The sequence below is a fragment of the Rhinoraja longicauda genome, chromosome 29 (assembly GCF_053455715.1).
Source record: "Rhinoraja longicauda isolate Sanriku21f chromosome 29, sRhiLon1.1, whole genome shotgun sequence".
Taxonomy (NCBI): domain Eukaryota; kingdom Metazoa; phylum Chordata; class Chondrichthyes; order Rajiformes; family Arhynchobatidae; genus Rhinoraja; species Rhinoraja longicauda.
In genome coordinates, this window is record NC_135981.1 from 11227565 (window position 1) to 11254448 (window position 26884).

At 44.1% G+C, this 26884-nt stretch overlaps 1 protein-coding gene across 1 annotated transcript in view; it reads left to right on the forward strand.

Annotated features, from left to right (window-relative positions):
• The window catches only part of mrc2 (mannose receptor, C-type 2), a 170518-nt gene that overhangs the window by 30537 nt on the left and 113097 nt on the right, over positions 1-26884 (forward strand). The window contains exons 2-3 of the mRNA XM_078424368.1: positions 14611-14982; positions 25355-25528. Coding sequence (XP_078280494.1) covers positions 14611-14982; positions 25355-25528 — 546 coding nt within the window. The remainder of the gene's footprint in view (positions 1-14610; positions 14983-25354; positions 25529-26884) is intronic.

Here is a 26884-nt window from a genome sequence, read left to right on the forward strand (position 1 = left end):
CTGCATGGATTTTCTCTGTTTGTAGGTTAATTGGCTTGCTATAATTGTTAATTGCCCCCTGTGTGTGTAGATAGTGTAAGTGTGCGGGGATCTTTGCTCGGCGCGTACACGGCGGGCCGAAGGGCCTATTTCCGTACTGTATCTCTAAACTAAACTAAATTACTTGCTTATCTTATGAAGTGCGGCATGCTGTTCAATGGTATGACTGGCTTGTGAACCAGAAACTCGTGGCTTTGTCTTGCAGTTCAGCAGTAAAACAGCCTGTTTGCTCCAGTGAATCACCAGGGGGTGTGCATTATTGTCAGAGGTATCACCTTTTTGACCTGACATTAAAACCGATGACCCATGAACCTCCCAGGAGGATGTAAAATATCCCTTGGCACAGCTTTGGGAAAGAAAAGATAATCTCAGTGTCCAGGCCAACCTCGATCTCGATCGAAATCACTAAAACAAGGGGCTGTGGATTAACTCATCGCTGTTCCCGGGAACTTGCTGTACACAAAGATCCCTAATCAGGCAGAATTCCTTTGGGATGTTCTGATGTATTGAAAGACATCAAATGAAAGCATGTATTTTATTGTCCGTCTGCCTTGCAGAGCTGAAATATTTTTGGTGGTTTGAAATATAAAGTAAAAATACTGGAAGTACTCAGCAGGTCCGGCAGTATCTTGGAGAGATAAATAGAGTTGACGTTTCAGGTCAACAACCCTTCTTCGTTTCTCATGAGAAGATACTGGGGCTGCTTTCGAATCGTCCGTTTCCTGCATTCTCCCATGTAGTTGAACACCAGCGTCAATTTGAATGCAGTATTTGGCTGCCTGAACACCTCGCCTGTTCTGTCTGACCTCCATGCCTCGCACCAACCTTCATCCCTCGCTCGGCCCACCGCCATTTGCTTGCCTGCCCTTGGTGCAGTGTCTTGAGTGGCACTCCCTGCTCCTTACCTGACACCTGATGCACGCGCCACAGAGTTGTGGTGCTTGTGCAGTCAGCCATAGTCAGCCATAGTCAGCAAGACTACCAGTAAAGGGAAGTCTTCTCCACAGGCTGCTAGCTCTGCAAGGGAGAATCAGCAGCAGAGCTGTACGAAGGCTGCCTGCTTTGTTTAATTTATTTGTTTTGGGGGATCTGAGCATTGTCATCAATTATTACCCATCCACAATGCCACCTGGGAAGGTGCTGGTGAGCTGCCACATTGAGCTGTTGAAGGTGCTCCCACTCAACATATTTGACCTTGCGCCAATGAAGGACTGGTAGGTTCTCGCTCCAGGGGAAAGTGGACACTTCCTATTGGGATGGTGGACATCTGACCCATACTGGGATGCGTGTTGGAGCAAGGTCACAACACGGGGAAATGGAGAGGATTTCAAACCCAGCAGTGCACACAAGGCATCAAAGTAGGATTCAAAGAGCGGAGAGAAGACTAGAGAGAGTGAGACATTAACATGGGAAGAGTTAAGATTGACAGGAAGGGACAAAGGGAATACATTGAAAAGTAAGGCTAGAAGTTACAAGAAATAATGAAAGGGCAAGGGCTGAAGGTTCTGTACCTGAAGGCATGTAGTTCTTTGGAACAAAACAGATCAACTGAGAACATGGATACAAATGTGTGATGCGATGGTTATTGCAGATATTGCCTGCAGGCTGACAGAGATTGGGATCTGAACGTGGAAGGCCATATGGCATTGAGGAAGGACAGGAAGCTGAAGGAATTAATTGTGGTCTTAGTACAATGCAGAGGGGTGACTTATGCTCAGGAAACCAGGATGTAGGAGCTAGAAAATAATAAAGATAAGAAGTCATTTGTTTGTTTCATGGAATTCATTAGAAAACCCTCCGAACTGTAACAACATGGTTTGAGAGTGTAAATGAATACTGACAGGCTGGACACAAAAAGCTGGAGTAACTCAGCGGGTCTGGCAGCATCTCTAAAGAAAAGGAATAGGTGACGTTTCAGGTCGAGATCTTTCGTCCCGAGATATCACCTTTTCTTTTCTCCACGAATAGCTCATGCAACATCTCTGCCCTCTCAGTGAGATCCACCTCTACTCCATTCTCCATTCTCCTAGTGACCAAACCTCTTGACGTCCTTTGTTTCTGTCAGCCCATAGAATATATTCTGCTGACGATCTATTGCTCTCCAGGGATAGAGGATTATAAAGATCCTCTATCTTTGTAGAGGATTGCAGCCCTCCATGAATAAGTGTCCCCTTATCTCAGTCTTAAACGATGGACCCCTTTTCCTGAGACTGGCAACCATCCTCTTGAAGCTCCACGCAGGTACAAGAGCATTGACTCTGTAGAAATGAAAAATCATAACAATCTGCTGTAAATATTCAGCAGGTCAGGCAGCGTCAGTGGAGAATAAAACAGTCAACATTTCGCACTGAAGACCTTTTGCCAGATACAAAGTCATTGACTTGAGATGATAACCCTTGTTTTTCAACATAAATATCGCCTGACCTCGTGACTGTTTTTAATAGTTTCCATTTTTATTTCAAATCTCTAATGACTGCAGTTTTTTTGCTTTTTTGATTTCCAGAACATATCTCTTTTTAATAAGATTACAATATCCCAGCCACTGTAGCACTTGAAGTGTCGTTGCTGTGGCAACAGTCTGTTCTGAACTTTAACTTGTGCGTCTGTCTGTCACCAGCAAGGTTACTTAAAGATTTATGTTAACACAAGCTGAAACATAACCAGATCTAATAGCCTCCGGAAACAAATACGAGACTGCTCAACATGAGGTTTAGGAAAGGATTCCTCACCCAAAATGTTAACTTGCACAACGCACAGATAGGCAAAATTGATTTTTTTTTTTTTGATTTTTTTTTTTGTCTGTCATCGTTTAATGTACGTTTTGTTTTATTTTTAACTCTGTGTATGTGGGGGGGTGGCGGGGGGGTTGGGGGAAACCTTTTTTCAAATCTCCTCCTCAACGGAGATGCGACCTTTACCGTGTCGTATCTCCGTTCGCGCTATGGCCTAACATCGTGGAGTCGGCGGCCTCCAGCTGGGATCGACCTTGAAGACTCCGATCGCAGGGCCTGGACTTACCATCTCGGAGGCTTCGGCCGTGGGCCCTGCAGACCGCAACATCGGGAGCTCGCAGGTCCCTGGCTGGCGACCGGCTTTTGGGAGCTCCAGCCGTAGCAGCTTCAACCGCCCCGAAGTGCGAGGTATGATCGACCCGCCCGCAGGCCCTTGCGTGGTTCGGCCGCAGCACTTTCCATCACCCGGTGGGGGCTCAGGACTTTCATCGGCCTGCTCGGCTCGGCCCTGGGACTTTCCATCGCCCGGTGGGGGCTCAGGACTTTCATCGGCCTGCTCGGCTCGGCCCTGGGACTTTCCATCGCCCGGTGGGGGCTCAGGACCTTCATCGGCCTGCTCAGCTCGGCCCTGGGACTATCCATCGCCCGGTGGGGGCTTCAAAAAGTTGGGAGCCTCGATCACCTCGTGGCACCACGGGAGAAGAATGAGGAGGAGATAAGACTTTGCCTTCCATCACAGTGAGGGTATGCCTAGAGCAATCACTGTGATGGCTGTTTGTGTAAAAATTGTATCTGTGTGTCCTGTGCTTTTTGTTGTCTGCCGGACCCTGACGTGAGAGGACGCTGGCGTTGTTTATTCGCCGCTTTTCCGTTAGGATAGTTTGTCTGTTTTTATGTTGATTGTTTTTGTAAAGCGCTTTGAGCACCCGATAAGGCGCTATATAAAATAAATGAATTATTATTATTATTATTATATGCAGAGAATGGAAAGATATGGATCATGAGCAGGCATATGAGATCAGTTTATCTTGGTTTCATGTTTAGCACAGGCAATGTGGGCTGAAGGGCCTGTTCCTGTGCTGTTCTATGCACAGGATGGGAGAATGAGAACACAGCCCAGTCCATCTTGGGCACAGCCCTCACCACCTTAGAAAGCATCAGGAGGCACTGTCTCAAGAAGGCAAAATCTATTATCAAGGATAGCAGTCGTCGTGCCTCTTCTTACTGATGCCAGTGGGGAGGAGGTACCAAAGCCTGAAGTCCCACACTAGGCTCATGAACAGCTACTTTCCTACAGCCATCAGATTGATGAACTGACTTGGACAACCCTAACCCCACCTCAGCAACACTAAACACACCTCTGCATAACCATGGACGTTTTTCTAAAAAGGTTTATGTGTAATTTATGAATAATTTACATTTTTGTGAGTCTCTGAGCCTGTAATAATGCTGTTGCAAGCAAGGTTTTTATTGTACCTGTAGCTCACCATACTTGTGCATATGACAATAAACGCGACTTGACCTTCTACCACTGCACTATAGAGAGCATCCTAACACATGGCATCCCTGTGTGGTACCTCAGCTGCACGGAGGCAGAAAGGAAAGCTCTTCAGCGGGTAGTCCATAGAGCTCAGAGGACCATCGGAACACAGCTACCAGCCTTGGAGGGCATCTACACACACGATGCCTCAGAAAAGCCGCCAGCATCCACAAAGACTCTTCACACCCCTGCAACAGTCTGTTCGAACTCTTTCCATCGGGCAGACGATACAAGGCCTTCTACGCCCGCACCCCCAGACTTAGGAACAGCTTCATCCCCAGGGCCATAGTTGTTATGAACCGGTCCTGCTGAGCCGGATGGTCACATCGCACAGTGATCCGGCACAGATCTACTTGCACTTTATTCTGTCTTAAAACTCTTACAATTTGTTTCGTTGGATTGTTGTTGTTTAAATTAATTAAATTATTGCATCGTATGGGAGGCGCATTCCCAATCTCGTTGTACCCCTGTACAATGACAATAAAGATATATTGTATTGTATTGTATTTCTCCTTTCTTCCTTTCCACTGCCACCCTGTCTCCCTCCCTCTCATCCAACTGTGCTTAGACCAGACATATATTGAAGGAAGCTTCAGACTGGAATCCTGAACTGTGCAGAGATGAATACTGAAGCTCCATTCAGAACATTGGCCTTGACAAATTTGAAGAACCTCTTATAGCTTTAAATCAAACATATCTGCCACTTTATGGGTTCATTGAAATGTGTACCCATGCTATGTTTATCAGGAGGTTTCTTACCACTGGCCTGCTTTGTTCAATGAGAACAAGGCTTTGTTCAATGAGAACAAGTCTCATCCTGTTCTGCAGTGTTTCTACATTGCTGCAGTCTATTGTGGAAGCAGTACCCTGGTGTTTGTCAGGACCTCTGTGTTTACACCACTGAACCCAGCTCATGTTGTCCTGGTTCCTGTAATTGTGCTGTTGCGATAAGGAGGTGAAGAAATAGGCACAGTCCTTGTGTAAACCAAGCACAAGGTGAAGTTCGTCTTGCTTTACTCACACCAGCATGAATGGAGTGATGCTGGAGGAGGGCATGCAAACCCATACTTGTCTGTTTCAGTGTACAACGATGCTGGTCAAGGAGGCGGCTTCATTTTTTTTCCTTTAAGTATTCCTGCATGAAGGAAGGATGAATAAACTCCCTGAGAAAAATAAATGTCAAACTACTTCCTAAGTTGGGCATGCAGAATGGGAGGGTCTAGTTCTTTCTTCCTTTCCTTGTGGGTAGGATGATTTCTAATGTCACTTTCTCTTTAACCTGCAAAGTTAGAAGTTGGGTCTCAAACTGAAACTAGACACAAAATGCTGGAGCAACTCAGCGGGACAGGCAGCATCTCTGGATAGAAGGAATGGGTGATGTTTCGGGTTGAGGCCCTTCCTCAAACTGAAACAGCTATTATCAATGTCCTGCAGAGATTCTGCCTAACCTGCTGAGTCACTCCAGCACTTTTCTTTGTAAACCCGCATCTGCAGTTCCTTATGTGTACGAAGAAACTGCAGATGCTGGTTTAAACCGAAGGTGGACACAAAATGCTGGAGTAACTCAGCGGGACAGGCAGCATCTCGGGAAAGAAAGAATGGGTGATGTTTCGGGTCGATTTTGTGTCTATCTGCAATTCCTTATGTCTACTCTTAAAGAACCTCTGTTTACTTTCAACACTCGCATGCCATTCGCGCTTTCTGCCTTTCCGAGCAGCTTCATTCCCACATCTCACTTGATTGCGTGCGTGCTCCTTAATGAGGCTGTCATGTTGCTAGTTTCAGAGTTTATTGAAATCAACACTTCTCAGACATTCACATTTCGCCAGCATGGTCTATTGCTTGGCTTCTAATGTAGGCAAATGTCAGTTTGTTGCCCAGTACTGTGTACATTAACTTTTAGTGTGGTGGGCTGCAATGTCAGGAGCGTGCAGTGTTTCGGCTGAACAACAACAGCGCACAAGGATGACTATGTTTATCCACAAAGGATGCCTGGGCTTCATTTGACTATGTTGCAGGTGCTATATGAATACAGGTCATGCGTTAGCTGTGTTTGAGTATTGGGCCACCTGCCAAGGATAGGCCTCCCACGAGAAAAGGAAACACTGATCCCACCATTCTATACAGATGAGCCTTCTCTGATCTGAGCCATCGTCAAATAACACAGAAGCAACTTGGCGTAAGTTGGCGTTGGCGTAACTTGTCCATGCCAACCATGATGCCCCATCTACGCTAAGCCCTCTGACCACGTTTGACCCATGATCCTCTAACACTTTCCTACCCATGCACCTGTCCAAATGACTCTTAAATGTTGTTAACCTGCCTGAACTACCTCCACTGGAAGCTTGTTCCACATATCCACCATCCCTGTGTGGAAAAGTTGCCCCTCGGGTTCCTATTAAATCTTTCCCCCCTCGCCTTAAACCTATGTCCACTGGTTCTTGGGTAAAAGACTGAGTGCAATGACCCTATCTATTGCCTTCATAATTTTATGCACTTTGATAAGATTACTCCTTGGAGCACAGGAGGCTGAGGGGTAAAGTCCTAAAGGATAAAGTCCAAGCATCAAACTTTCCCAAAGACCTGGAGGTTGTACGGGCAGGAATTGGTCAACACAAGCTCTATAGATGCTGGCAACTGCAGACTTTCTGACTCAGCCATTTTCTCAACACTTAGCTGCATCTAGTTTTATTTTATTTTTTGTATTTTTCGAGACTCAGTGCAGAAACAGGCCCTTTGGCCCACCAGGTCCACGCTGACCAGCGATCCTCACACACTAACACTATTCTACACACACTAGCGACAATTTGCAATTATACCAAGACAATTAACCTACAAACATGTACGTCTTTGGAGAGTGGGAGGAAATCAGGGATCCCGCCAAGACCCCATGCAGATCATGGGGAGAATGTACAAACTCTGTGCAGAAAAGTACCTGTAGTCAGGATCGAACCCGGGTCTCAGGCGCGTAAGGCAGCAACTCTACCACTGTGCCACCCCTGATCTAGTGTGGACCAGTGATAGTCTAATGTTCCCGGTTCAGGATGGTGATGTCATTGCCTGTTTTGTTGTAACATCATGTGATCTGCACCTCCTGGTGATGCTCTACCGAGTTCCTCTGAAACCCCTTTTGATTTTCTTATGGATCCTTGGCACTAATTTCATGATGCTTTGATGCTAGGAGTGATTGCTGAGATCTTTGAATAAAACTTCAAACGTAATACATCCGTCAGCAAGTCTGTGCACATTGTGGAAAAGCCCTTTGGCGAATTTGTACAAAGCATAACTGGCAGCTGGAAGGGCAGTTGATTTCTCAACAGCATTGCAATGAACACGCTTATTCCTGTGGGTGGTCGCTGATTTTCCCAGTAGGCGTGGAGGACCTGAATCGGGATTTTGTTTGTGCTCTGTCTTATCAGTGATGTACTATTCCATTCTGAGGCCCCCACCTGCTTCTAGTAGACCACTGAAGATAGCCGCAAAATGCTGGAGTAACTCAGCGAGACGGGCAGCATCTCTGGAGAGAAGGAATGCGTGGCGTTTCGGGTCGAGACCCTTCTTCAGACTGGTAACAATTATCTAGACTACACTTCTTCCCACCCTGCCTCCTGCAAAGACTCTATCCCCTACTCCCAGTTCCTCCGTCCACGCCGCATCTGCGCCCAAGATGAGGTGTTCCACACCGGGTTTTCTTTTTTAGCAGTCTGAAGAAGGGTCTCGACCCGAAATATCACCATCTCCTTCTCTCCAGACATGCTGCCTGTCCCACTGAGATACTCCAGCATTTTTGTGCCTATCTTTGGTGTAAACCAGCGTCTGCAGTTCCTTCCTATTCAAATAGACCACTATCAACCCAGTGCCGAAGAAACGTAAGGTAGTGTGCCTCAATGTCCACTGTCCAGTGACCCTGACGTCCACCATCACAAAGTGCTTTGAGAGGCTGGTGATGGTGCACGTTAACCCCAGCCTCCCAGCATATCCTTGATCCACTGCAGTTTGCTTACCATCACAACAGGCCCACAGCAACCGCCATCTCCCTTGCCCCTAAATTCATCTCTAGAACACCTAGAAAACAAAGATTCCTACATTACACTCCTATTTACTGCCTACAGCTCTGCCATAATCCCATCCAAATTCATCTCCAAATTCAGGGACCTAGGAAACAGCTTCCCCCCTCAGCCACTGAATCCTCGGGATTTCTAAGCCGCAGACCTCAATCAGTGAGGATAGGTGACAACACCCCCCCCCACAGTAATTCTCAACTCCTGCAAGGCTGCGTCCTCAGTCCACAACTATACTCCCCACGTGGCCAAATTCAGCTCTAATTCCATCTGCAAGTTTGCAGACGAAACCACTGCAGTGGGCCGAATCACGAACAACGAAGAGACAGAGCAGAGGAAGGGGATGGAGTTCAATGGCATTAATATTACCACATTACCACACAGCCAAGAAGCCACACCAATGCCTCTACTCCCTGAGGAGATTGGGGAAATTTGGCACGTCTTCAGTGACTCTTACAATCTCTTGAGGTGATGTTCCTCAAGGTTACATTGGGCTTTGTTATAACAGTGCAGGAGGACACAGACAGAAAGGTCAGGGTGGGATCAGGAATAGATGGGGCAGTCAAAGGGCAACACAAAGTCACTCCGACGAACTCAATGTCAGTACTTTGCAAACCTGTCGCCCAGACTATGTTTGATTTCACCATTGTAGAGGAAGCCATCTGCAGCCTGAACATTATTCAGACGGTTATTGGTGTGGCAACTGGCATTGCGTGGTGCAGCACAGGGACGTTGTATAACTGGGGCTGGAGCGAGCAACTGGAGTGGGTTCCTATGAGGCTGTGTTTATGAAATTGGCGCTCTGTTCCAACCAGACACTTACTACAAATCCCACAGCAGAAAACAATCTTGCAAGTTTTGATAAGGCTGTGCCATGAATATAAATGTTTTTCATAGTTGCCATGACAAAGAAGTCTAATTAATGAACATTGAATTGAATGTGGTCCTTCTGTGGAACACTTTCTTATTCATTGAACATCCAGATTAAACAAACAATAAGGAATTTGGTCTCCAAATTTGAGGAAGGATATTCTTGCTATTGAGGGCGTGCAGCGTAGGTTTACTAGGTTAATTCCCGAAATGGCGGGACTATCATATGTTGAAAGACTGGAGCGACTAGGCTTGTACACACTGGAATTTAGAAGGATGAGAGGAGATCATATCGAAACGTATAAGATTATTAAGGGGTTGGACACGTTACAGGCAGGAAACATGTTCCCAATGTTGGGGGAGTCCAGAACAAGGGGCCACAGTTTAAGAATATGGGGTAGGCCATTTAGAACTGAGATGAGGAAATACTTTTTCAGTCAGAGAGTTGTAAATCTGTGGAATTCTCTGCCTCAGAAGGCAGTGGAGGCCAATTCTCTGAATGCATTCAAGGGAGAGCTAGATAGAGCTCTTAAGGATAGCAGAGTCAGGGGGTATGGGGAGAAGGCAGGAACGGGGTACTGATTGAGAATGATCAGCCATGATCACATTGAATGGCGGTGCTGGCTCGAAGGGCCGAATGGCCTCCTCCTGCACCTATTGTCTATTGTCTATTGTCTATTGAATGCCTAGTCAAAGTGAGGATTTCAGCAACAGATGAAGCTGAGCCAAGCGATATTACTGGGCTGGAGGTGGAACTAGGTGATGTTCTCTACGTTACAGGCTTATCCACCGAAATACATGTGGCACCAAGCTTGCAAGTACCCCATTTCCCTTTTCATTCAGCTGCCAGAGAGTGAGGGCCAGGACAGAGTGTTTGTGGTCAGAGTGAAGATATTGCCCTCGGCTTTGTTAACATTAAGGAGGAAGAAATTTTAGGCAGCACAGTGCAGAGTAGTTGCCGCACAACTTCAGCGATTCGGTTCAATGCTCACCTTTGATGCTATCTGTGTGAAGTTTGCACGTTCTTCCTGTGACTTCCCGGGTTTTCTCCCACATCTCAAGGACGTATGAGTTGGGAGATTAGCTAGCTGTTGTAAATTGCCTCTCCTATATAGTTGAATGATAGAATCTGGGGGCTTTTGATGAGAATGTGGGGGGGGGGGGGGGGGGGGGTGAAATTGGATAGGTTTGGATTGGTGCTTGTGAATGCTTAATAGTAATTATTTCCATGCTCTCAGACTTGTAAGTTTCTGTTTGGATATAGCTGATTGGCATCTGGTACTCTGACAGTGTAGGCGTGGAATGACTTTGATAAGTCGTGGCAGTGTCATCAGTAGAGTCATGACTGTCCTTGTGGAAATGGACACTCTTTGGAGGTCCACGAGTAAATCCTTGGGCGTTGTCACAGGATATGGGAAGAAGAGCTTTTGTGTTTGATTTTTCCGTCACAACCAGATAAATACAAAATGGGGCAAGGTCTTTGTGGACTCAGAGCACTAGCAGTAGCAGAGGTGTGAGAGGATAATATGGTCAACCTGATTGAGAAGGATGAAGAGAGATGCATCACTTAAATCACAGTCATATAGGATGTCGTGGGTAACTTCGATAAGAATTGTTCGTCACTGTGGTAAGGGCAGAAATCTATTTCGAGGAATTCGGACAAGTAGTTGTTGAAAAAGTGGACACAGGCACAGAAGTCTCAAACTGTTCAAAGGTACTGGAGGGAAAAGGGAGATTGGTGGTGAAGAGGTGATTTGCAGGGATTACAAAGGCACTGTTTTAAGAGGAGAGATGAGCATGGCAGACAAAGGAGAGGGGCTGGTATCTGAGAGGACTATTACAATATCAGCTAACTTTGGAGTTGGGAGGGGAAGCTAGGTGGTCAGTGGTTAAATGGGACAGGGTCAAAGGGACAGAACAGGGGTTCTTGAGATGTCACCTTGAGATGTCACCTCTATTGTAGAAAACACAAGATTTCATAATAATGAAGTGACATTATTTCTTCCTGAAAAAATTCATTATTTCCTGAAGAAATAATGTCACTTCATTATTATGAAATCATGTGTTTTCTACAATAGTGGTGACATCTCAAGGGCTCGCTGGCAGTTATTTGCCATTAAAATGATTTAAAAAAAAAAAATTGTGGAAAAGTTGAAAGACCTGTTTCTGTGTTCTATGTGTCCATGACTATATAACTCTTAAGATTGCTGAGTGTTTATGTAAAGGTCCATCATTTTAGTAACGAGATTTAAAAATAGTGAAATCTACTATGATTTTGTGTTTTATTCTTGGAGGTTTTTTTGGAACTGGGATGGTTCACACTAACTGTCACTGGATTTCCTGCCCAGATAATGGCCTTTATGGAACCAATTGAAAATACATCACAACAAGAAAGTCCAGTTGCTTGGTCGAACATTGATGGGGAAAGTCCATATTGTTGCTCAATCCTATCCCCTGCCTTTCTCAGTGTGTAACTCGGTATGGAAACGAGCCACTCCAAGTCCTCACTGACCACCAAGAACCAAGCACTCTGTTACACTAATCCCGTGTTATTCCCTCCAGATTCCCATGAGCTTCCCCCAGATTTTACGAGGGAGATTTTACAGAAGCCAATTAATCATCTTTCTGGGATGTGAAGAGCACCGTTGTTGTCACTTTTTAGCCAAGCCATGAAAACACTTGGCTAAAGTACTTCTAAATTCTCCATTACACTGGCCTTTCACAGTAACTCATCTCTGTTTTTAATGCTGTTTAAAAAAACAGCCCCATCTCACAGCCTTACTCCAGCCCTTCGTGTCCTTTTGTGTAAACCAGCATCTGCAGTTCCTTGTTTTAACCATGTCCATGTATCTCCCCTATAATTGCAAAGTAAATGGACCCGACTAGAGGTAACAGTAACCCTTGTAATGGCATCTAGTGTATTTCCCATCTTCTCTCATTTCTATTATATCCTGTAGACTCAGCTTTGTCCTTAAATCGAAAAAGGGCTGCAGATGTTGGAAATCGAAAAGTAGAAAATGCTGGAAATGCTCAGCAGGTCAGGCTGCATCTGTGGGAAGAGACACAGGGTTAACATTTCAGGCCGAAGACCCTCTGTCGTACCTCTGCTGCAGGCTTTTTGATTTGAAACGTTAGTTCTGTTTCTTTCCCAACAACGTGACCCAACCTGCTGAGTCTTTTCTGTTTAGTCTTTGCCCTGCAGCAATGGTTTAAAGAAACTAATAGCAAGCAAAATCGTTAGATTCCAAGTGTAAATTGTTTCAGTTGCAGGCTTCTAGACCCCACAGATCTGAGTCGAGTTCGAGTCGCCAATTAAATCAGAAATTCAACCTTCACCCATCACCCACAGGCTTGTTGAGATTTTGTCCGATGGGATAGTTTACAATTTTGCAACTGTTTTTCCAAGTCAACATAATCCCAACTGACATGGCCAAATGATGCAGTACACCAACACACCCAAGAAAAACGTTGGAAAATTTCTTCATAACAGGCTATTTAAAACTGAAGGCAAAATTTTGGACTGGATGGGAATTGGCAGAGGATTAGAAAGTAGCAAATACATTGGAGGCACCATGTTGGGGTAGGTATTAAGTTCTGAGAGAGTGCCTTAGAGGCCAGAGTTGGAATAATTTTCATTTTCATTACTTGGTTTTAAAAACTCTGCAAATTGGGAAATTTTGGACTTGAACCCAAACTAGGAGGCAGCAACAACAAATGTGTTCGACTAATTACGTAGGTGGAAGAAAAAACGGCCTTCAATCTAAAGTGGGTGTTACATGTATGTGTTGAAGTGCTATGGGAGATCTAGAGATTTTTTACAGATTCCACCCCAACCAGGTTAAACTCTGCACTGCCCTGACAAACAATTAAACAGGCCTCTCACCTTTGTCAGGCCAGTAGTTGAGTTCGAGCTATAAGAAGAAAAGACACCAACCAAGGATCTGAAACGTCCACCTCCAGTTTAAATTCCATTTAGAATATTTTGGAGGACCAAAAGCCAAGAACCTATCCATGTTCTTCAGAGATTCTCCCTGACCCACTGAGATACTCCAGCACTTTGCATCTTTTTGTTTAAAGAACCAGCAGCTATCGGATCACCTCTCAGCCCCTCCACTGCAGGGATAAACAATCCCAGTTTACCAGTGCACTATATACCCTGGATCCCACATCCCTGTGCTTCGTGTACAATGTCCTGGACAATGTGGTGTTCGAATGATTAGACATGTAAACCCGGCTTTTGGCAACTGCAACCACAGCTTGTATTCATATCTGCGATTATATTAATTGTATTCATATCTAGTAAAATGGCCAATTCTGAGGAGAGTTATCAAACCAAGTATGAGCTGAGGTGGTCTTAGATAAATATATCGTGGAAACAGGCCCTTTGGCCCAACCTGTCCAAACCGACCAATGTCCCATCTGCACTACTCCCACCTGCCTACGTTTGGCCGATATTCCTCTAAACCTGTTCCTCTAAACCTGTCTAAATGCTTCTTAAATGTTGCAATAGTATCTGCTACAGCTACCTCCTCCAGCAGCTCGTTCCGTACACCCATCACCCTTTGTGTAAAAACGTTACCCCTCAGGTTCCTATTAAATCGTTCCCTCCTCACCTTAAACCCATGTCCTCTGGTTCTTGATCCCCCTACTCTGCGCGAGAGACTCTGTGCGTCTAGTCGATCTATCCCTCTCATGATTTTGTACACCGGTTAATGAGATACTACAGCAGCTTGGAGGGAGGTTAAGAGGAAGTTTTTAAGAAGCAGCTTAACGAGGTAGAGTGAATTCCATGCGTGAAGCCACGATCATGCAGTGTCTGAGGAATAGATGCTTGTGGATGGATTATGTTTGTGATGCCTACAGGGGATTTCATATTTTTTCATATTTCAGATACAGCGCGGAAACAGGCCTTTTCGGCCCACCAAGTCCGCGCCGCCCAGCGATCCCCGCACATTAATACTATCCTACACACACTAGGGACAATTTTTACATTTACCCAGTCAATTAACCTACATACCTGTGCGTCTTTGGAGTGTGGGAGGAAACCGAAGATCTCGGAGAAAACCCACGCAGGTCACGGGGAGAACGTACAAACTCCTTACAGTACAGCAACCGTAGTCAGGATCGAACCTGAGTCTCCGGCACTGCATTCGCTGTAAAGCAGCAACTCTACCGTTGCGCCACCGTGCCGCCCTTTTTGATCACACTCTGTCATGTGGGATATTTAACTCAGAGATGGGCATGGAGGGTTAGATAATCTATTTGAGGTCTGTTTCATGCTGTTGCAACCTGAGTCAATATAGTTGAACGTCAATTCCTTAGACAGGCCCTTCCGTTTAGGTTCTGACGGTATTTTTCTGATTTGCAGATGCCAATGTGTTTCTGGTGCACAGCGAGAGGGCGAGGAGTTGCCTGGAGAGCCAGGGTTCCAGTGTGGCACTGGCCCAGACCTGCAACGAGAGCTCCAGCCACCAGCAGTGGAAGTGGGTGTCCAGGCTGCGTCTGTTTAACCTTGGATCCGAGCAGTGCCTCAGCACCCAGAGGAAGAACGAGACTGTACCCACCCTGGGCATGACTGAGTGTGATCAGGAGTCTGCTCAGATGCGATGGCATTGTAACAGTCTAGGCAATCAGCTCAACAGCATTCTGAATCTGCAGTCTGAAGCCAGCGCCTCAGGACCTGAGGATCTGTGGAGGATATACAACACTGATGAGGACCTGTGCTCTCGACCATATCATGGTAAGGTCTAATATCCTCAGCACTCCTTAATCCCGCACGAGTGATGTTCATTTAGCGTTTAGATTTGAATCAACTTCTAACTTGGAGATAATTTGTGAATCTAGCTCTTTTACAGTGCTACAGTTTCTGGATCTTGTAGGCATATAACCTCCCTGTCCCCAATCATCCCCCCTTCTCTCCTCTTGTATTCGGCAGAAGATTAAAAAAAGTGTGAAAGCATATACCATTAAATTCAGGAATAGTTTCTTCCCTGCTGTTATCAAACTATTGAATGGTCCTCTTCTAAACTAGAGTGAGGTCTTGATCTCTCAACCTACCTGAATTTGTGATTCATTTGTGATTCAATAAGCAGGTCATTCAAAAATCAACAGAATGCAGATGAAGTGTCAGGACACCTTATTTTTGAATGAATTGCTTCTATTCAAACATTTACATCATTTTTTTCCTGAATTTACATTAATTCCTTAAATTCATATATATAGGAATTTCAGGAAATAAGGATGATGTAAATTTATATAATTTAAAAAAATCTCAGGAAATAAGGATGGTGTAAGTTTTCTTTGATGACCCTCTTCTAAGTATTAGCTGCAGAGGGACATTGATGGGATGTTTAACCAGATGCCACCTAATTGGAACATAATTATTGTCTCCAATTGTCCTGGTCACATGAACCATGAGAAGAATCATGTAGGAGGAGAATACTGAGATTATGAGGGGGAATTTGGACAATAGACAATAGGTGCAGGAGTAGGCCATTCGGCCCTTCGAGCCAGCACCACCATTCAATGTGATCATGGCTGATCATTCTCAATCAGTACCCCGTTCCTGCCTTCTCCCCATACCCCCTGACTCCGCTATCCTTAAGAGCTCTATCTAGCTCTCTCTTGAATGCATTCAGAGAATTGGCCTCCACTGCCTTCTGAGGCAGAGAATTCCACAGATTTACAACTCTCTGACTGAAAAAGTTTTTCCTCATCTCCGTTCTAAATGGGCTACTCCTTATTTGAAGAAAAAATATTTGCAAACTGATGGATGCTTCACCTGGACCTCTTGGCCAACAGCCTTGGGTCAAGGAAGAAGTGGCTGCAGAGATAATGGATGCATTGGCTGTCATCCAGCAAAGTTCCATAGATTCTGGAGAGGACTAATAGGATTGGAAAAACCCCATTATTTAAGAAGATGGAAGGCAGAATGCAGGAAATTGTAGAACTGGCATCTGTCATTGGAAAAATACTGGAATTCATTATTAAGGAGGCACTATTTAGAAAATCATAAAACAATCTGACAGAATTATGGTCTTCTGAAAGAAAAACTGTTTTTAACAAATTGACTAGAATTTTTGAAGGATGTAACAAACTGTGTGGATAATGCAATCTCGGGTGACACTTTTGAGCACACAAGTTTGGGGATTAATATATTGGCATGGATAGGGAAATAGCTAACTAGCAGTAAAACAGCTGTGATAAATGGATCGTTTTTCCAATAGAAGTCAGTAACTATCACAGGGATCTGTGTTGGAGTCTCAACTATTTTATTATTTATATCAATAACTTGGATGAAGGGATCAAATGTACTGCGGCCAGAAATTGCCAACAACACAAAGATAGGTACACTAGCAAGTTATGAGAAGAACACAAAGAGCCTACAAAGGGATATAGATAGGTCAAGTGAATTGGCAGGAACTTGTCAGATGGGGTAGAATGTTCTAAAATCTGAGGTTGTCCACTTTGGAAAGAAGAATCCAAAACATTTTTTTTTAAACTTAGTGATACTGCAGAATACTGTGACATAAATATTCTGTGTGTCCTAGTGCATGAAACACAAAAGGTTAGCGTGCATGCACAGTCATTTCCATTATAACGTTCAATTGGTTGTAACGTGATGGATGGTTTAGGAAACACTATTTGCATTACTGCCACTTAGTTATAGCACAGTCATGTTTAAATCTATGTTAAAAAGGCAACTATAGACTATTGCACTCTAATGTGATTTTCTAAAACACTAGGTTTCTTTGGAACTTAACTATCATGTTATAGCAGAACTATCTGTACAGCAAGTATTTTGGAGGGCTAATGGAATTTGGGGCTTTATTTGGAGGGAAATGAAGTAGAGGCTTTCATGGAACTTTGCAGAACATTGTCAAGACTATACGTGGAGTTCTATGCAGTTTTGATCTCCATATTTAAGGATTTGTTGCACTGGACGCTTGCTGAGAAAGTTCACTAGGTTGATACCTGGAATGAATGGGTTTCACACATGGAGAGATTGAGAGGTTTGGGCCTATAGACAATAGACAATAGGTGCAGGAGTAGGCCATTTGGCCCTTCGAGCCAGCACCGCCATTCACCGTGATCATGGCTGATCATGCACAATCAGTACCCCGTTCCTGCCTTCTCACCATATCCCCTGACTCCGCTATCATTAAGAGCTCTATCTAACTCTCTCTGATACTTTGAGTATCGAAGAATGAGAGGGGAAAGAATTTGGGCGGCACAGTGATGTAGTGATAGAGCTGCTGCCTTACAGCGTCAGAGACCCGGGTTAGATCCTAACTACGGGTGCTATCTGTACAAAGTTTGTACGCTCTCCCTGTGATCATGTGGGCTTTCTCCATGTGCTTTAGTTTCCTTCCACACTCCAAAGGCGTACTGCTTTGTAGGTTAATTAACTCTGGTAAAAAATTGTGATAATTGGTTGGCACGGACTCGGTCGGCCGAAGAACCTGTTCCTGCGCTGTATCTCTGAAGTCTAAAGGTGATCTTATGGAAGCATTTAGCATTTTAAACTACAGGGGAGCTAAGGTGCATGGGCAGAGAAGGGGGAAGTTGCTTGAAGCCAAGATTGGATCAGCCTGGGTCACTACATATATAAGTTTGTCTAGGAAGGAACTGCAGATGCAGGTTTAAACCGAAGATAGACACAAAAAGCTGGACAAACTCAGCGGGACAGGCAGCATCTCTGGAGAGAAGGAATGGGTGACGTTTCGGGTTGGGACCCTTCTTTAGGCCACATAATACAAGTTTATCAGTATGTTATTGGATATCAATTATTAGCTATACTAGATGTATCAGATGAGATATCAGTATACAAAATAATGAAAGGCATGGATAGGATGACTATCAGAACATATTTCCCAGGGTGAAAACGTCCAACACTAGAGGGCATAGCTATAAGGTGAGAGGAGGAAAGCTTAATGGGGATGTGCAGGGCAAGTTTTTACACAGAGAGTGGTGGTGGCCTGGATCACATTGCCAAGGTTGGTGGTGGAGGCAGATTTAGATTTAGATTTAGATTTAGATTTAGATTTAGATTTAGATTTAGATTTAGATTTAGATTTAGATTTAGATTTAGATTTAGATTTAGATTTAGATTTAGATTTAGATTTAGATTTAGATTTAGATTTAGATTTAGATTTAGATTTAGATTTAGAGATACAGCGCAGAAACAGGCCCTTCAGCCCACCGGGTCTGCGCTGCCCAGCGATCCCCGCACATTAACACTATCCCTCACCCACTAGGGACAATTTTTGCATTTGCCCAGCCAATTAACCTACAAACCTGTACGTCTTTGGAGTGTGGGAGGAAACCGAAGTTCTCGGAGAAAACACACGCAGGTCACGGGGAGAACGTACAAACTCCGTACAGTACAAACTCCGAACGTACAAACTCCGGCGCTGCATTCGCTGTGAGGCAGCAACTCTACCGCTGCACCACCGTGCCACCCTTATTGTGTTTAAGAGGCTTTTAGATAGGCACATCTAAAAGGAATAGAGGGATATGGACCATGTGCAGACAGATGAGATACGTTTAACATGGCATCATGTTCCGCATCATGGCAGAAGGGCCCCTCTTGTGCTGTATTGTTCAAAGTTCTATGTTCAGCCACAATCTTACTGGATGTACTCTAAGTGAGGCTGAACGGCTTACTCCAGCTTCGGTTTTTATACACTTCATTTCTTTTGTAACAGTGGTGATTTTATACAGTGTTTTGTGAGACTAGTTCTATCTTAAACCCAAAGATATGTAACATGACCATTGTTGAATGCTGTTTGATGTCTGACCTGCCAAGTGAATTAATCGTAGCAATACAGTAAAGAATAAACTAACTGGGAGGTTATTTCCTTGCAGGATTCCGTAGCTCCATATATAAATTATCCACACCAGCTCATTAAATCACAACCTGGTAATTTTCATGTTTAGCTGTTTTGTTAATGTGGGGTCTTGAGTATTTTTGGAAAGTTGTTTGTGGTATCACTATAATCAGAGCTGCAGTAATAAATGAGGCATATCTGTCTGTGATCCTGTCGGCAATCGCAGCCACAGGCTGATTTTCCAGTGATGGACACAAAAAGCTGGAGTAACTCAGCAGGTCAGGCAGCATCTCTGGGGAAACGGAATAGGTGACGTATTGGGTCTTTGACCGAAAACGCCACCTATTCCTTTTCTCCAGAGATGCTGCCTGATCCACTGAGTTACTCCAGCTTTTTCCATGTTCATAAGTGATTGGAGCCGAATTAGGCCATTCGGCACATCACGTCTACTCCGCCATTCAATCATGGCTGATCTCTCTCTCCCTCCCAACCCCATTCTCCTGCCTTCTCCCCAAAACCCCTGACATGCATACTAATCAAGAATCTATCTCTGCCTTAAAAATATCCATTGACTTGGCCTCCAGCCTTCTGTGGCAATGAATTCCACAGATTCACCACCCTCTGACGAAAGAAATTCCTCCTCATCTACCTAAATGAACGTCCTTTAATTCTGAGGCTATGACCTCTAGTCTCCCACGAGTGGAAACATCCTTTCCACATCCACTCTATCCAGGCCTTTCACTATTCAGTAAGTTTCAATGAGCTCCCCCCTCATCCTTCCAAACTCCAGCAAGTACAGGCCCAGTGCTGTCAAACGCTCATCATATGTTAACCCACTCATTCGCTTTTGTGTCGTATCCTCTGTGTAAACCAGCATCTGCTGCTCCTTCCAACACATTATGATTTTCCAGTGATGTTTTTCTTGTGACTTTTATCTCGAAAATCTCGAATTATCTAGAAAATCCCTCATCATTCGTATTGGCAATCAGTTCTGAAGTTTCCTAAGCACTAGCGATGGTATAGTATATAGAAGGGTCTCGATCCGAAACGTCACCCATTCCTTCTCTCCTGAGATGCTGCCTGACCCGCTGAGTTCCTCCAGCATTTTGTGTCTACCATAGTATTAGGCATAGTAGCAATAGTCCACCTGTTTGTCAGATGCCTGTTGTGTTTATTAGCAAATTATTTATTTCTGGGGAAAACTTCCTGGACCAGCCAAGTGATTAAAGTATGTTGTGATCTTGGCCCCATCCTCCAGTTCCTCCTCTGATATTTCAAAAACCCATTACATTTTATTAGACGGAACGAGGGAAATGAACCAATTATAGTATGAAGAAGTGTCTTGACCCGAAACATTACCTGTTCCTTCTGTGCAAAGATGCTGCTGAGTTACTCCAGCATTTGCGTCTATCTTCGGTGTAAACCAGCATCTGCAGTTCCTTCCTACACTTACTGTAGTTATTAGTGCCTTCTGTGCTACAATCTGTCAAAATGTCCCTTTTCCTTTTAAAGTTTTGTAGATACAGTTTCCAATCTCTATTAATCCCCTGTATTGAAAAAAAATCCTTTGTTGCTCCTGCTTTTGTTCTGATGAATTTATGCCATCTTTTAGAAGAGGCATCAACCATCATTGCAAGTCGTTTCATCTGATCTACTTTATTATAACACATGATAATTCCACCTCCGTCAGCTTATTTCTTCACCTCTTTTGTTCTCATGAAGATCCCTTGCCTTATTTTCTTTCTGTGAAGCCCTACATCCAGGAGCTCAATAATTCCCTATTCCATCATTCTCCTTAAACCTGAAAGTGCATTCAAGAGAGAGCTGGATAGAGCTCTTAGGGATAGCGGAGTCAGGGGGTATGGGGAGAAGGCAGGAACGGGGTACTGATTGAGAATGATCAGCCATGATCACATTGAATGGCGGTGCTGGCTCGAAGGGCCGAATGGCCTCCTCCTGCACCTATTGTCTATTGTCTATGTCTATTGAAAATGATTCTGTGATAAAGCGTACACATATGGGCCCATCATTCTAACAGGCTGATGAGCGATTTGTAGCTTTAGCATTCCCTCTCTACTTGCGTTTCCTGCCTTATTTAAGTCTGGGAACCAAGATTAATATTTTATTTGGCAAAACATTGTCACTTAATTTCTAACGGTTTTATGTATCTGGGGCCCCTCGATTTTTTTCTGTTCATTCTCATTTAAACTTTTAAAAATCATTCCTTTTGTAAGTTAGGACTAATCTTCCACTTTGATTCCTGAGATCCATCATTGAGTGCAGAAGCAGGCCCTTCGACCCACAGAGACCATGCTGGCCATACGCTAATCCCATGTTACTCTGCCCAATTTGTAATCAACTCCCCCCCCCCCCAGATTCTACCACACACTGGTCCACTCAAGACAATTTACAGTGGCCAATTAACCTACCAACAACCATCATGCTCTTTGGGTTGCGGGAGGAAACCGGAGCACCCACAAAAAATCCAGACAGACATAATTGTCCCTACTATCATTTAACCTGCTGACTTTCTAATGAATGCTAATTATGGTCTACATGTCCCATTGCTTAGCGCAACAATCTGATATAAAATCTGTGGAACAAAATTTTGCTACGGACACTTGCTGTATGGATTGCAAAGTGCATGATTGTACTATAAGAAAATAACTGCAGATGCTGGTACAAGTCGATTTATTCACAAAATGCTGGAGTAACTCAGCAGGTCAGGCAGCATCTCGGGAGAGAAGGAATGGGTGACGTTTTTGCCCTTCCTTAAACACGAGGGGCCTGCTGCAGCATCACTGAAGGGAGTCCCCCGTGATCCATAACCATTTGCCCCATTCCCTGGTCATCATACCAAAAGGAGACCATACAGGCCATCCTGCTAGGGCCAGCTCTTTGAAAGACTGATCCAATGCGTCTGCTTTCCTGCCTTTTGTCTATTGCACCCCTTTATAGGTTTTGTTTCTTTCCCTAATAGTTAACAACTTCCCTTTTGAAAGTTATTATTCCAATATCCAATATCCTAATTCCAATATCCTTCCAAGCAAAGCTTTCTCACTCTAGAGCACTTGCTGTGTAAAGAATTTGCCTCTTTTCCTCACGTCCTTTAGCAATTATTGCAACCCTTGAGTTGTCAACCTACCCACTATCACTGAAAACAGTGTTTCCCCATCTGTTGCTCCAGTTCCTTTGTCATTGTGACGATCTGCTCCACCTCCCCACAACCTTCTCTGCTCGAAGGATCCAGTTTCTGAGCTCTCCTCAACCTAAGAGAAACTGATTAATCCTTTTACTGCTTTCAGACTAAAGTTCTAACTATCATCCAATCTGCAGACCTTAAGCTGGGTCATAGAAACATAGAAACATAGAAAATAGGTGCAGGAGTAGGCCATTCGGCCCTTCGAGCCTGCACCGCCATTCAATATGATTATGGCTGATCATCCAGCTCAGTAACCTGTACCTGCCTTCTCTCCATACCCCCTGATCCCTTTAGCCACCAGGGCCACATCTAACTCCCTCTTAAATATAGCCAATGAACTGGCCTCAACTACCTTCTGTGGCAGAGAATTCCACATATTCCAGTTGTGGTCTCAATGGTGATTTATAGAGGTTTTATTGCATCTTTTTTACCTTTTAAAATAATTATATGTTATTCTTCATTTTCCAATTTTCTTCTGCATCAGATAAGACTTCTAACATCTTTATTCACTTATTAGGTTAAGATATAGGGCCAATATTTCACAAAAACAAATAGACACACTGTCCAACATATCAGCCCAAAAAGTTACTTTTTTTCAGCATTTTTGCAGTTGAGAATTACTATTTTCTTCGCAGAACAATATGCGATGTTCACTTCACTCTAGAAATTCATCTAGGGCGAGTCTTCCTCTCATTTCTATCATTTCCACTTCAAATTATGCATAGGATGACATCAATACACATCCAATGCAGCTTCAGCAACCTTTGGGCCACACTGTCATTGTTCCCTTGATCAACAGCCATGCACCAATGCACCGAAACACACGGTTCCTGTTTCCTTTCATTTTTACGACCCACCATACTATTGTATCCTGCCCCTACACCATTCACCTCCCACCACGTTCACTGTCCTGGATGTGCAACCACACAGTCACTCCTGGTGCTCCCAAGGACCAGACCCTGAATTCCTGAACTATAAAAGCCCCCAAATCCCGTCCCCCTCAAAGCTCCGACCCTCCTAATTCAACCCCCCCATCCTCTCAAACCCCAACATCTCTCCAAATCCTCCAACCTTCCCGAAACTCAAGACTCCTCTCGCCTGACCCTCTAATCCTCTCAGATCCCACCACTGCCAATTCTCTAATGCTCCTGACTCCAGCTGCAATCTTCACTCAACCTCTCAAACCCTCAGCCAGCCTTCAGACTTAAATGGTTCTTCATCTCCTTATCCCCTCCCCCACCCTACTCCACGATTGCACCTCTGATTCCTCTGACTGCTTAATCCCATGACCCCCACCCCCAATATTGACGTCTATCACCAGCACACATCTATCCCATCTATGGTCACCATCTGCAATCTTCACTCAACCTCTCAAATCCTCAGTCTGTCCTCAGACCTAGATCATTCTTCACCACCCTTGACTAGAGAAGAGGCCCTAGTCATTAGAAAAGTACCGCACAGGAACAGAACTTTCGGCCCACAATATCTGGGTTGAACTTAATGTCAAGATAAACTAATCTCATCTGCCTGCACGTGATCCATACCTGTACATTCCCAGCATTTCCATGTGCATATCTAAAATCTCTTGAATACCACCATTGTATCTGGAAGTGCGTTCCCAGCACCTACCACTCTGTTAAAAAAAAAAACGTACCCTGCACATCTCCTTCAACTTTGTCCCTCACGCCTTAAAGCTCTGCCTTCCAGTCTTTGACAATTCACTCTGAGAAAAATGTTCTGACTGTCACCCTTCCTTCCCCCCCCATCCCACCCCAGTTCTCCTCCTCATGAACTATCTTTGGGTTAACCCTGGATTGCACGCATGTTTCACTTAAAATAATAACAGAGACACAGGAGCCTTGTGTTTACATTATTCAACCCATCATCAAAGAAATCACTACGTGTGGCTTACATCAGATGTATATTTATATGTATCTGTGAACATATCAATTCATCATCTGAACAGAACTTGTTTATCTCCCCCCAGCTGTCGGATGATTGCTTTTCTTACATTAATGGCCAGAAGATCTATTTTGTTGAACTGGAAAGAAATCAATCCTCCTACTTTATTTCATTGGTTTTCTCAAACTATTTCATGTTTAAATTTGGAAAAGATTAGAAGTACTGTTTACGAACCTTCGATCACATTTGAGCAGGCTTGGAGGCCATTTATTCAATATTTTCATATCATGTAATGTGACCTTATTCCAACCTTTTTCGTTCTTCTTGATATTGCTTTATGCAGGTAGAGGGGATTGGAGCGGGCGACACTACTATGTTTTCGTTAACCACCTGGTACAGTCTGGGTTTTTTTTTTTTTGTTGTTTTTTTTTTTTGTTGTTTTTTCCTCTCTTTTTTTTTTCCTCTTCTTTTTCTCTCTCTTTTCGTTTTTCTTTTATCCTTATCTTTTTCATATATATACCGACATATCTTCTAGGTATAGATAACAATTTGTTTTAAACAACCTGGGGATATTTATGTTATACATTGCCATTGCTTATGCTTATGTATTCCCTTATATTTATCCACTTATGTATTTTTGTATGCCTATTGAATATACTATAAATAAAAAAAAATTAAAAAAAATTAAAAAATAAATTAAAAAAAAGAACATATTACATATATTTAAGTAAGTATATGCTAGACTGCGCTCTCTCTTTCCAAAACAATATATGTAACTTTCCACAGTTGCAGAAGGTTCTTGACCCAAAAAGTCGCCTATCTCCTGAGATGTTGCCTGACCTGCTGAGCTATTCCAGCACCCCTGTCTTCTGTTGATTAGTTTCCTTGGTCAAATGAACTTCCTCAGTTGGCTCTGACATTGTATATAGGCAGAAGAACATGTTGACTTGTCTCGCTACTCTGCTATCGCTCAGGAGCAGTAATTGACTCTGTGCTGCACTAATGCACAGTCTCTGAGAACTGCATGGTGCAGTAATGGTTAAACAATGCAAATTCTGAGCATGAAACCATCTCCAGTCCCTTGCAGGGGAAGTCACCCAAGATCTCCATTCTGACGGCACCTTGTGCTTGTACCTTTGTGCAATCCATTTAAAACCAATATGCTATTTTTCCTTTAGAGATCTACACCGTCCAGGGGAACTCCCACGGGAAGCCCTGCACCATCCCGTTCATGTACGACGGCCAGTGGTTCCATGACTGCACCACCATTGGGCGTGAGGATGGCCACCTCTGGTGTGCAACAACGGTGGACTACGGCAAGGATGAAAGATGGGGATTCTGTCCCATTGAAAGTGAGTTTGCTGCCGCTTCTGAGGAGAATGTTGAAAGACTGGAGCGACTCGGCTTGTATACACTGGAATTTAGAAGGATGAGAGGAGATCTTATCGAAATGTATAAGATTATTAAGGGGTTGGACACGCTAGAGGCAGGAAACATGTTCCCAATGTTGGGGGAGTCCAGAACAAGGGCCCACAGTTTAAGAATAAGGGGTAGGCCATTTAGAACTGAGATGAGGAAAAACTTTTTCAGTCAGAGAGTTGTGAATCTGTGGAATTCTCTGCCTCAGAAGGCAGTGGAGGCTAATTCTCTGAATGCATTCAAGAGAGAGCTAGATAGAACTCTTAAGGATAGCGGAGTCAGGGGGTTTGGGGAGAAGGCAGGAACGGGGTACTGATTGAGAATGATCAGCCATGATCACATTGAATGGCGGTGCTGGCTCGAAGGGCCGAATGGCCTCCTCCTGCACCTATTGCCTATTGTCTATTGTCTCCCAGCTCCACCACACAATCCACTTCCCTAAATCTCTCCTTGTCTCTGGTGAGAAGCTCTTTCCCTTACAAGAGTGGAGAGTGCAGGGTTTCTAGTTGGACCATATTTAGATCAGAGTGTTGGGCATATTTTGTAATTTGAAACTTTCTTCAAACTCTTACAGGTAACCTGGAGCCATGTAGATTTATGACTGAAGAAATTGAAAATGATTTATAGTTTGCCTTTCATGTAATTTCTATCGGGTACAAATGTGAATCTTTTGGTGCAACTGATTTATTTCAGAGATTTCATGCAAAGAAACCACAGAACGCAAACTGTGTGTTAGAGGTCTGTAGAGCCTGGGCCGAACGCCAGGTAATGACTTGATGGTTGGACACCCAAGTCTGCAAGAATCGTAATCCAAACCATGCCAACGGGAGATTCACAGTTCTCTCTTGTTATTAGTTGCAGAGTTGAGAGGCCGGCCCTGCCTCTGGGCAGCTGTGGAGATTCTGACTGGCCTTCTGCTGGGAAGTCAGTGTGTGTGTGTGTGTGTGTGTGTGTTTATGGATGTTACTTGAGGACAGTATTAGATTTGGCCCTGAGGCTCACTGGCTCTGACTGACCTGCCAACGTTGGCACACAAAGAATGGCCAATTGTATGAAGTGGGAGCTAGCAATACTGAGTGAGCACCTGAAGGCAAGAGACCACCTGTGAGAAGCAGTGCAACACAATGGAAAAGGAGAATAAAAGCTTTGTGCCATTTTCACCCAGAAGGGTTCTTAAAGATTGTGTGCAGTTCCTTATGCAACATTTGTGGGTAAAACTAACATGGTTCAGCCACAAAACCACGTCCAAGGCCCAGTCTCCAGCAGGACAGACATCTCCCAATATTACT